This window comes from Chelonia mydas, chromosome 1 (assembly GCF_015237465.2).
Source record: "Chelonia mydas isolate rCheMyd1 chromosome 1, rCheMyd1.pri.v2, whole genome shotgun sequence".
In the NCBI taxonomy this organism is placed as follows: domain Eukaryota; kingdom Metazoa; phylum Chordata; order Testudines; family Cheloniidae; genus Chelonia; species Chelonia mydas.
The window spans coordinates 239,097,708-239,110,146 of record NC_057849.1 but is presented as its reverse complement, the minus strand read 5'-3'; the positions used below and the strand labels follow the sequence as shown (position 1 = coordinate 239,110,146).

The 12,439-nt window shown below is 41.6% G+C and overlaps 1 protein-coding gene across 2 annotated transcripts in view; it reads left to right on the top strand.

The window, feature by feature from the left end:
- The window catches only part of ADIPOR2 (adiponectin receptor 2), a 70,911-nt gene that overhangs the window by 47,625 nt on the left and 10,847 nt on the right, over positions 1-12,439 (top strand). For both annotated transcript variants that reach the window (XM_007070806.4, XM_043540254.1), the window contains exons 3-4: positions 10,066-10,185; positions 12,233-12,404. In XM_007070806.4, the coding sequence (XP_007070868.1) occupies positions 10,066-10,185; positions 12,233-12,404 (292 nt within the window). The remainder of the gene's footprint in view (positions 1-10,065; positions 10,186-12,232; positions 12,405-12,439) is intronic.

The following is a 12,439-nucleotide window of genomic DNA, read 5'->3' as shown; positions in this document are numbered from 1 at the left end:
TCCTGCCTTAGGTTATTGCTGAGTCCTAAATATGCAGGACAAAACCACTTCCCAATTTAGTAAGGGTATGTCTACTCAGCCGACATTAAAGCGCTGCCACAGCAGTGCTTTAATGTTGTTGTGTAGTCGCGGCTCCAGTGCTTTGAGAGAGCTCTCCCAGTGCTGTAAAAAACCACCTCCATGAGGGGAATAGCTCCCAGTGCTCCAGCACTATCTCCATTGGCACGTTACAGCGCTGAAACTTGCCTCACTCAGGGTTGCGTTTTTTCACACCTCTGAGCGAGGAGTGTTTCAGCGCTGTAAGTGACAGTGTAGACAAGCCTAAGTGTGTTCTCTGCAAGTTCAGTGTTAGGCAACTTGCCTTGGTCATACTGCTGCTTTGGGGTTTAGCATATCTACAAAAGCCATGGAGAAGGGTATGTGAGAACCTTCTGTGGCAGGTGCAGTTCTTCACAGCTCTTACATTCTTCCATTTGGGAAACAGTCCTTTCCCTGAGCAGATGCATATGTGGAGGGATCTCCATGTTTGTCAGTACTGAACACTGGCACACAGATCAGTAGCTAGTCATGCACGTAGAGCAAACAAACCCTCTTTCATTCAGTGACAAAGGGAGTAATTACTTCTAACTAAAAAAGATATATTAACAAGATTGCAGAGGCCAAAATGAGTGACCTTACAACTGTTTTTTCCTCAACAAATGTTTGAATGTTGGTGCCTATTCCTTTAATCAGTGCCTGCAGGAAGTTATCCATGACCAGTTCTCCAAAACCATTTCAAAGTGTTGTTAAATTGTGTGCGTTTTTTTTAAATGTGACAAGCAGAGGAAAAGTGCTAAATTCCAATAACTTGGAGGCATTCAGCACACATTGACCAGTAGCCAAGCTGCAAAGAGCTTTGCACAGTACTACTGAAGAATTCACTCTTTCTGGTCCTTGTGACAGCTATTCTTGCTGACTGCTGCTCTGAGCACAACCCTGCTGAAGCCTGGATTGGACTGATTTACAGGGAGTTAGGCCTTGTCTACACTTGAAAGCTAATTCACATTAAAGTAGAATCTGTACTGACAGCACAATTTCAAGTGCAATTCTAGAATAACTAGAGAGGCAAGATTTTTTTTTTTTTTAGGAACATTGCACTTCTTTCAAAGCCACTTTTTACACCACAAAGGGCATAAGCTGAAGAAACTCTAAATGTACAATAGTCTTTAAAAAGGAAACCAATTAACATAATCTTCTGCCAAAAGCGGCCAATTGGTAAGTGTTATCACCAGCATTGGGACATGGTGGCTTCACTCAGAATGAAACTAACTGTATTGGATGTCAAGGGACCACAAAGATGGTAGTATTTTTAATGTTGCTATCTTTAATGCCCTCCTTGGCCTAGCTCTACAGCACATAATGGCCAATGCCTTCAAGTTATTGGAATCTATAACTTTTTGCATGCCACCTCCAAAAAGTATTGAATAACTTGAAAGTCAAACTTTACACTTTATCCATCTGTTATACACTCTGGCTTGTTTCTTTTCCAGTAAGTTGATGTATAAACATAAGAATGGCTATACTGGGTCAGACCAAAGGTTCATCCAGCCCAGTATCCTGTCTGCTGACAGTGGCAATGCCAGGTGCCCCAGAGGGAGTGAACCTAACAGGTAATGATCAAGTGATCTCTCTCCTGCCATCCATTTCCAGCCTCTGACAAACAGAGGCTAGGGACACCATTCCTTACCCATCCTGGCTAATAGCCATTAACAGACTTAATCTCCATGAATTTATCCAGTTCTCTTTTAAATCCTGTTATAGTGAGACCTCCAAGTTCATGTCCTTGTTTTATGACTTGTCATATCAGCATTGAGTTTAATATGATCATAACGGTCCCATTTGCTCACAATCTAATCAATGTCCATCTTCCAGCATATATCCTAAAGAAAGGATCGAATGTCAATATGAAAATGCCATGTTCTACGTTATCTGACTGTAAAATAATGGTTAACCAAGACATACACATGAATATGATCATGACTTACTGCCTTGCCCTCAAAACACTACTATACAGAGTGGTGCCTCTGTTTGGAATAAATTCAGCACCGTTTTTTCCCTAGCGTGATTCTAGACTGAACCTAGTCTTGGGACCCATATGATGCCAGCTTCAGGGCCCATGTGGGGTTTGGCATAACAAACAGTTCAGCTTTGAGACCTAGGAAGTCCAGAGCTCTGAAGTCGTGAACTACATAGATATGTACACTGCCAATTAGCCACATGAAGTCCCAAGGTAATCAAGTAATGGCTGTGCTCAGAAAGTCTCATAATAGCAGTGTTCTAGTTCTTTTTGGCAGCTTTAAGAAGCACACATTAGCTGCGCATGTTGGTAAATAAAAAACTTTTTGGTCTCCAGTACTCCTGTGGCTGCAGCAAAATATCATGAGTCTGGCCTGGCAGAAGCTCAGAAATAGATGTCTGATAACCTCAGAGGACATGCCACTGTAGGGTCTGAGCGCGCGCACACGTACCTGAAGAGTCAGTGTCAGCCTTCTCTTTAGGAGACTAATCCATGCCTTACCACTTCTCCTTTCTAGCTGGCTAGCATTACAAATCTGAAAGGGTGGTGGCAGTCAATGGATCTTTAGCTTGTTTTTAGTGGATTATAGTGTACTTGTTCAGTTGGCATCAGACTAACAAATGGATGTCCAGATGAGATTTCTTTCTAAAAGTGATGATGGGGAGGAGGGTCTCACTAGCTAACAAATAAAATGTGAGCTGAAGTCTTAATTTCAGAATAGTTTAAATTTAACAGCCATTTATTTCAAGTGATCTTTTAGTTGGAGCTCATCAAAAATTGAGTGGAAATAAAGAAATACTAATAATTCTCAGCCAACTATGTGTTGTGAATTAACTGCAGTGGAAAATTGAGACAATATCATTGCTGAACTCATTGCCAGTCTGCCTTCTTCACGCAATCTTTTGTGAGACCAGATATTGCTATTCCTTTATGCTGCACTAGTAAGACTGCACCTTGAATGGTGTCCCCATTTCTGAAAGATTCAAAGCAAAAGTGAAACTTCAAATGGGCTGGAATAAAAGTCTTCAAAAATTTACTAGGCAGACTAGCTAGAGAACAAAACTCATTTGCCAGATATAGATGCAAAATTAGGCAGGAGGTACCAGTGGGTCAGAAGCAGCATGCTAGTGAGAAGTGCAGTCATCTCCAGCTGTTGGGAGTGTCTTTTCTAGTAGGGTGCTCTCCCAGGAACTTGTGTTGCATAGGTTCTGGATAGCAGCTGTGAAACCTCCCACTTTATATTAATTAAAAACAAAAAAACTTGCAGATATTAATGACTTGAGCCACACATCCACCCATGCCACTAGCCTTCTTCAGTCTTTCTTACAGAAAGATTAAGATTGAAAATGGGTCCAGTGTCAAACTCAACATGGCATTACCCCAGACCTTGTTGTGGAAGACACTGTGTGATTTAATTATTAACCAATCTAAGTTATTACCCGATCACAATGTTTTTACTTTGTTATTAACCAACTGTAGTTGATGAAATAATACTTTGGTCAGAATAACCAAGTAAATATAAATATATATGAAAATAGTAAATGAAACAATGAATTTACACCACTGTGGCTCTTTTGGATAATGCTGATTGCTAATTTGGCTCCTGAACCACTGAGATCTGAGTATCACCAGTTTAAATGATCTAAAATCTAAATAGGCAACCTTTCAGAAGGGGTGTGCCGAATCTTCATTTATTCACTCTAAGGTTTCACGTGCAAGTAATACATTTTAACGTTTTTAGAAGGCCTCTCCATAAGTCTATATTATGTAACTAAATTATTGTATATAAAGTAAACAAGGTTTTAAAAATGTTTAAGAAGCTTCATTTAAAATTAAATTAAAATGCAGATCTTATCAGTTTAGTGCAGTGGTTCTTAACCTGTGGTGCATGCACCCCCTGAAGGTGCGAGATGCCCTTTCTGGGGGTGTGAGACATGCAAGATTTTTTTAGAAGGTAAATCATTGAAAACACAAATTAAGCACAGGCACATAAGTACAACTAATTTGTTTAATCAAATCTATGTATTAACATTATAAATTTAACAATTACTGTAATATACAAAATTTGTAAGTTTTCAAGCTAATTGTAGTGTAATTTTTGATAAAGGGTGAGAGAACATATTTTGAGAACTCCAGACTGTCAGCAGGCTGAGCGGACCCGGGTGTAGTGTATTAAATTGCTCCACATAGGAATGTGCTACTTACAGCTGCCAGTCCTGGTGCTCCGCAAGTAGCACATTCCTACGGGGAGAAATTTAATACACTACAGTGGCAGACAGAACCTCAGACCGGCGGCGGGCTAAGTGGCTCAGACCGGCGGCCCCGCTCAGCCTGCTGCTGGCCTGGGGTTCCGTTCACCCAGGCTGGCAGTGGGCTGAGCGGGGGCAACGGCCAGGACCCCGGCTGGCAGCAATGTGCCAGTAAAAATCCACTCATGTGCCACAGGTTGCCAACCCCTGATTTAGTGTTTGCTCATTGCAGTGTCTGGCTTCCTCCCTCAGTGACTGCACCACCACTCCTAATTTCAGGGGCAGGTCATCACTCCGTATCAGTGGAGTCTCTAGTTGCCATGTGGTTGTACAGCAGTATTCATATCTGGAATGGGCAATGCATAACACTAGAAATCCATTCATCCCCCTCCTCACCGCCTCACATAATGCGTTGTGTATAACAGGTGTGTGACATGAGATGCATCTATTTATAGTCCTTTCCTTCAACATTTTAACAGAACTCTGTGGAGAAGGGGGAAAAGGGTAAAATTCTGAAGCCTAGTGTATTTAAAATACAAAACTAAGACTTTCTCTAAAAGCTCCTTTTGGGTTTGATACCAGTTGCCCTCTATGTTCTTCAGTTAAAACTGGAGACCTGAGACAGCATTTCCTGGCCCTGTGTCAGGGTGACATTACGTATTGTATTACCTAGCTAGTAATCTTCAAGGAATAATGGGAATTGTAGTCAGGCAGAAGTTGTGATGTCCTGTACTTAATTTCACACCAACTCATGCTTGTTCTTCCTCCCCTCATCTCCAAAGATATGTCTTAAGTTTTATATACACAACACCATTTAAAAAAAAAAAATCAAACTCCTTTCTCTCTCATCTCTGCTTCCAACTCTACACAGCAGTGGGAAAGCTTTACCAAGGATAAGTATCTAAATCAAATAGATAATTTCCCTTGTGAAATCAGTCAGACAATAGTATTCATAGAGAACTCCTGTAAAGCACAAACCTGCTTTTCTTACTATCTAAATTTTGATGAGAATTGAAAGCTTCTAAAAATGCCTCTTGTCTCTGGCAGGGTTGGGTTTCAAAGTGTGACTGTCTCTGGGTAAATCTTCTTTGCAATCAAGAGTTGCAATTGCAGCATGTGGATATACTTGAGCTAGCTTTGATGTCCGCATGCAATCTGCAAAGATGGTCCGCGGATATCCGCAGATTTGCAGGACTGTTGATATAAAATTTGGATCCGCAGCCATCCAGGATCCACAAACATAGTCCGGATGGCTGCAGATTTTTAGGGCTCTATTGATCTAGCTGCTGTCTTGAGTAGTGAAGTCAGGACCGCATGGATGGTAGCTGCTTGAGTATGTATCTAGGGCAGGGGTGGGCAAACCTTCTGGCCCAAGGGCCACATCAGGGTTGTGCAACGGTATGGAGGGCTGGGTAGGGAAGGCTGTGCCTCCCCAAACAGCCTGGCCCCCTCCCCCTCCCCCTCCCACTTCCCCCCCTGACTGCCCCTCTCAGTGCCCCCAACCCATCCAACTTCCCCTGCTCCTTGTCCCCTGACTGTCCCCTCCCGGGACCCCACCCAACCCCTATCCAACTGCCCTCTGCTCCTCGTCCCCTGACTGCCCCCTCCTGGGACCCCTGCCCCTGAGTGCCCCCCGACTCATCCACACCCCCGCCCCCTGACAGGCCCCCCAGGACTCCCACTCCCAACCCTCCTTGTTCCCCATCCCCTGACCACAGTGCAGGACTGTCCCGTGGCCCATAGTTGGCCCACCTCTGATCTAGGATCCCAGTCAGACAAGACTAGCCTGGGACCCTGGGTATGCTGCAGTCTCACATTGTGATTGCAGTGTGGACATACCCTCAGTGTTGGACACTCTTCTTGTCCCCAGTAGAAATCCTAAACAAAGGGTCGCTACACCAGCCTTTAGAGTTGCATATGCATTTGTTTTGCTGGGCTACTGGGAAGTGTTGTTGTCTTTTGAGGGAATGTTCTTTATGTAAGTTATACCATTCTAAGGTGAAGCAAAGGATCCTCGCTGTTATATGAGAGGCAGGTGTCGGTATCCTTCCTAGAGCTCTGGTGCTCTGTTTTCCCCTTGTCATGAATGATGGCTGTTGAATAATGCACCGCCTGGAAGCTAGGCTAATGTCATGCTCCAGTGACATACTTCTACTTCTCTCTAACGCTGGCAGTTCCTCATTCGTTCAGTCTAATGGGACATAGAGGGAGTTACTGTTTCTACATTTGAAATACATTTCAATATGTACCTTAGTAAGAACCAAAGTATTTCATCTTCTTAACCAGATACTTTATTTTGGGGGGAAAAATAAGAGTATTGAAAAACCTCAAACTTTGGCTCACATTAAATATTAATGCCTTAATGTTTTCTTGAACATTAACTTTATAGCCTAATTGCAGGAAGGAAATGGAAAAAAATCACTGTTACTTGGCAGCAATTTGGTTTGTGTACATGGTACCTAATGGTGCCATGTCTCAAGGTGCTTGCTGTCTCAGTTCCTCCTATCACTACTGTAAAGAGCTTGGTGTTATTTTATTCAGTTATTAGCATATCTCCAAAATGCAAGCAGAACTTGGAATGTAGTTCATAATTAAGTGTTCCTAAAATCCACACAAATCAAAACTTTTTTTCTCTCATACTAGAAATAAAAAAGCCTGATGTTTTGGGCCTTAAAGTGTATCCCGAGGTTAAACAAATTTAGGCTCTGCGAGACAGTGAGGTAGGGGAATAATGGATTCCTTAATTTAAGATCATTCAATCAAGATCCCTTGCTTCCAGCCCCTCTTGTTTTAAAAATGAGAACTGTTAGTGTGAACACTTTATTTGATCCTGCTGTAGTCTGACAGGCCTTAGTTACATTAGGGAATCCCTCTCTGTGTCTGTTTAGCTTATATCAGGTGTGCTGGAATTCAAATTCCAGTCCTACCTTTCTGTAAGGTCTGATCTTGGAAAGTGTACATTGTAACAAGGCTGACTTATGAAGGAGGCCTTATAGCATGCAGAGTATTGTAGTGCAAAGCAGATCCAAACCTTAAAGGAATTTATTTAAAATAAATCTGGAACAAAAAATCCTAATGATAAAGAGGTGTTCTGTTACTGGGTGGAGATTGTAAAATTGTCAATGATGCTGAAAAGCAGAGATGTTTTTTCTGTATTTGGAATGAAGCTGGATGTTGTATTTACTTTCAATTTCTATTCCAACAGTAGTAAGATGCTGTTTAATATTCTCCTTTCTTTAAAATATAATTTTTTTTTAAGTCTGGTCTGGATAACTTTCACACTGGAGTTCTAAGGATTGACTGAGGAGTTTTGCATCATTGATGTTAGATTTTAATAAACTTTGGCAAGTTCCAGAGGGAGACAGGAGTCACTGCTGTGCCAGTAGTTAAAGTAAACCAGGTTACTAGCTAACTGTAGGTCTGGAAGCCTGGTTCGATCCTGAGCAAAATAATACAGTGGCTGTTACGAGACTATCACTGAAGAATAAAAGGATACAAATATGAATGTGACAATGTAATTTTATGGAAAACAGGTCTTGTCAAATGCACTGTGTCCAGTTTTGGTGTCAGTACATTAAGAAGGATGTTGAAAAAATGGAAAGTTTAGAAAAGAGCTACAAAATGAATCTAGGTCTAAGAAACGCTCATTACAATAAAAGACTGAAGCTTAATTGTTTTAGCTTGTTGAAGAGGTTAAGAGGCAACATCATGGTCTAGAAGTACTTACACTGGGAGAAGACTCTTTAATCCTAGCTGTTTAACCTCAAAGACATAAGATCCAGTGGCTCAAAGTTGAAGCTAGAAATATTCAAACTGGAAATAAAGTACAAATTAACATTCAGGGTAATGAACCCAAAGGGGATATGGCAGATTCTCTCTATCTTGAAGAGACTAAATCAACATTGGAAGCTTCCTTAAGAGATGCAGTAGTTAACTACAAGTTATTGGGCTTGATGCAGGAATTACTAAGGTATGAAGTTCTGTGGCTATCATACATGAGGTCAGACTAGATCGGGGTTCTCAAACTGAGGGTCAGGACCCCTCAAGGGGTTGTGAGGTTATTACATGGGGGTTCACGAGCTGTTAGCCTCCACCCCAAACTGAGCTTTGCCTCCAGCATTTATAATGGTGGCTAAATATATTAAAAAGTGTTTTTAATTTATTAGGGGGGGTTGCACTCAGAGGCTTGCTATGTGAAAGGGGTCACCAGTGCAAATGTTTGAGAACCACTGGATTAGATAATCATATTGGAACCATCTGGCCTCTAAATCTTTGACTTGGCCACTAGAACTCTTGGCAGCTTTCTAGAGCAGAGACTTGAAGGGCACAAAAGGCTTCTCTTCTCTTCTTTTTCTCCTATTCAATATTGCTATGACTATTTCCTCCTGCTGCGTCCTCAAGATTTACCTTGGCAGCGGAAGTGTTGAGTCCCTGGTGGTATGGATCACTTCTAATAAAGCAGAATTTTAGTGACCTGTTTCTTTATTTCCTGAAATTGGGATGACTAAAGCATGTCTTCACTTGCTTTGTCCTCTGCATTTTAATGTGCTGGAGAATGGGGGCCATGGAATTGTTGTAGCTAATGACTTTCTCTCTTGTGATTGATAAAACTCCTCCATCTATATTCCTGCCTTATAAAACAGGATTCTGGAGTTTCTTTTTTTCCATTTCCAGATCAAAATCCTGGCCTCTTTCTGCACAGTGGTTTCTTGTAACTAGTATTTGAACCTTTCCATTCAAAAGTGGTTTTTGGTTTAGTTGCTTTATACTCCACACCTGAACATAGCCATTATATGAACAACATACCCTCCTATCTCAATGTCTATACTTTGACCTGTTAACCTTTTACCCCCAATCAGGGATATTGCAGATTATGTATTCCTTACGCCATCCAATCTTAAACCGAACTTCGCACCCCTTGATAATCTGCACATTATTCCCTGGTAACCAAAAACTTTTACGCTTAAACTGTGTACCGTTGACTTTTTTAAACATCTTAACAAAATTTTTATACCACCACCTTCTACATACATACATAAAAATAATATGCCTCTGTCCAACTTTTGATTTCCTGGTTTTACTACTGGAACATCTAGCAGGACCAGCAGAGATGAACAAATCAACACTTCATAGCACAGTCCAATAGGCATAATTTTCAGCTAAGCAGATTTGAGTGAAATGATAAAATTTACCTGAATTTGATTTGAAGTCATGTTTTATTTGGCTTGCAAATCTTGCATTGAAATTGACTGCAGCCTCAGCCTGGTTTATCCTGGGCTACCAGAATTACAATTTTTTTTGTTTCAGAGCAACAGCCGTGTTAGTCTGTATTTGCAAAAAGAAAAGGAGTACTTGTGGCACCTTAGAGACTAACCAACTAATTTTTTTTGTGCCACCTTCCCGTGATTATTAAAGTGTTTAGTCCTAAAACGGATAAGAGATTGAAACTTTGTGTAGGAAGTAATCCTGCATTGGTAGGGGAATAGGCCACATCATTTTGTGGACTTTATAACTGATGATTTTAATGAAATACACAACTTCACAGAATGTCACTGAATTTTCCAGACTGGTTTGTGCTTGGTATGACCATGGATAACACTTTCAAAAGCATCTGAGTCACTTTTCTGAATTTTACACCTTGTCTTGAATTTGAAATTTCAACTCAACGGTTGGCCCATGTTTGGTTTTGGTGTAAAACAGTGAAAAGCATCATCTTACGTCAGGTTTTTATATGAAATGTTTTTGGTTTTTCTCTTCCAGAGTTCTGAGGAATGCGACTGTGATGATGAACCAGCTCAGGAAGATGAAGGGTTTATGGGTATGTCCCCTCTTTTACAAGCTCACCATGCCATGGAGAAAATGGAAGAGTTTGTGTGTAAGGTAAGAGATTAAAGAAAACAAATCTATCCAGATGGTCACTTGAGCCTACTAGCTAAATGAAGCTAACAGGCCATGTTCCTGAAGTAAACTGCGTTGGCAATAAGCTGGGGAACAGCAGGTGCACAATGGAGTTGGTCTTTCACCGATTCTCTGTATATCGGCTGATGCTGTGTGGGGTCCCAGGTATGCTATAACTGCACAAACTAGAAAGCATGGAACAATAGGGATTACATTCTGAAATTATTTTAAAGCTGATATTGTAGCTAATGAGTCTCCTTTGGGAAACATCTGTGTGTTTGCAGGCAGAATAAAAGCACTCTGCTTCCAGTGTTTCTGGTTCAAGATGCTTTCATTTATCAGGACTGTTCTTTCCAGACTTCTGCAGACATGCAATTTTTTTTTTGCTTCCACATCATCATTTGCTTCCATTGTAAAACACTGTCTGCTACCCAGATAGAAGAACAGGTTCTCCTAAAAGTCCATCCAAGCAAATCCATTGTGGACTATGTAGAGATTGCTGGCCTTGAATCTCAGTTCTGCTAAAGTTGTGGGGAATATATTGTATTGGTCTCTGGCTGATGCCCTAATTCTGGGTTTGGGTGGAGTGCTGTCTGTGGCACACTTATTACAGTGGATATTACTAATGGCTTTTTGCCATTGGTAGAGGGGATCATGGGAAATCAAGGTTGCATTTTCATACAGTGCCTTGAGTGTGTTTTGTTTTTAAACAGTTTTCTTCCTCTGCTTTCTCAAAAATGGGACCCCCCCCCCCACATTCTTGCTGCATGTGAAGCAAAACACAGCTAATTCTTCTGTAAAACAGAATCTTTAAGTGTCTTACTTGAGCTAGTTCCTTTGACTAATTTTTGAGCTGTCTGGTGGTGGTGGGGTCTAGAGAGGACTGGCAGTAGGAAGTGTCCCTTCAAAGGAAAACCAATCAGCAGCATTCCTGACATTGTTTTAGGCCCTCACTGTTAATTTCTACTGCTGGGTTCTCATTTCTGTTTTAACAGTTGCAGGATTCCCTAACCTTTAATGCACGCATCTCTGCTCCTCTTATTGCTAAGTGAGCAAATCCCAAAGATGATTGCATCTGTGCCGTGCCTGTATGTAGCTTTGCAATGCCAGCTGAGGAGCCATACTGAAGATGACATGCATTTTGTTAGCTCTGTGCCACTGAAAAAGGAACTGACCAGTGATGTAGACCTGCTGTGTATGAGCAGCTGTGTGTGTGTGTGTGTGTGTGAGATTTTTGCAATGGGGACCTTCTACAGAAGTGGGCACATAAATATGTAGGAAGGAATACAAGAATTGGGAATGGTGTAGATCTACTGTTAGAGCATCGGAGTTCACGTCCTTGCCGGTCCTCTACTTCTTGGGCTGGCAGTGCTGAAAAGGCATCAGGCTTAGCCATAGGGAAAAGAATACTCCTCACTTTACTTGAATGCCCCTCTATGCATTGTGGATAACTGAAATAGTACTGACCGTCCTATTAGATTTAACATTTAGACTGCATCTAACACTAGTGAGCATACAATCAGTAACGATCTTGTGATGGGGAGGTGGGACTGTGCTCAGGACTTTCTCTGTTAGAGATGAAGAGCCACATCTAGCTTTCCTCAATGAGGTGGATGGGAAGACACCCCCCCCTCACCTTCCACCCCTCCCCAATACTGAATCATTACCACATAACTAACCATGCAAATTAAATCCACTTTTGGCCTTCGTTGAGCAGTTAAAATGAGCTTGGTTGTGTTTCTGTTTGTTGAAGTGTGGAAGTATTTCACTTCCTGCACTGGTGGAAGCACTAGCTCAAGTTCAGACCATTAGTGTGTTGTGTAGAATAGGGACCAGTATGACTTAGGACTTGAGCACAAGATACGCCTATCCCAAAGGAAACACTCTGCTCCCTAGACTTAGTACATTAATTTTGGGTTACTTTAAAGCACTGACACTAACTCAGGATTTCCTGTTTTTCTCTTTGCCATGCCCACCATTTATGGGACTTCATTGGCTGAGATTCTAACCATGCACTCTTAACCTCCAGGTGTGGGAGGGCCGATGGCGGGTCATACCCCATGATGTTCTCCCTGACTGGCTAAAGGATAATGACTATCTGTTGCATGGACACAGACCACCTATGCCCTCCTTCCGCGCTTGCTTCAAGAGCATCTTCAGAATACACACAGAGACTGGCAACATCTGGACACATCTTCTAGGTATTTCCATTATGCTTTAAAGTGAATGTGCACTG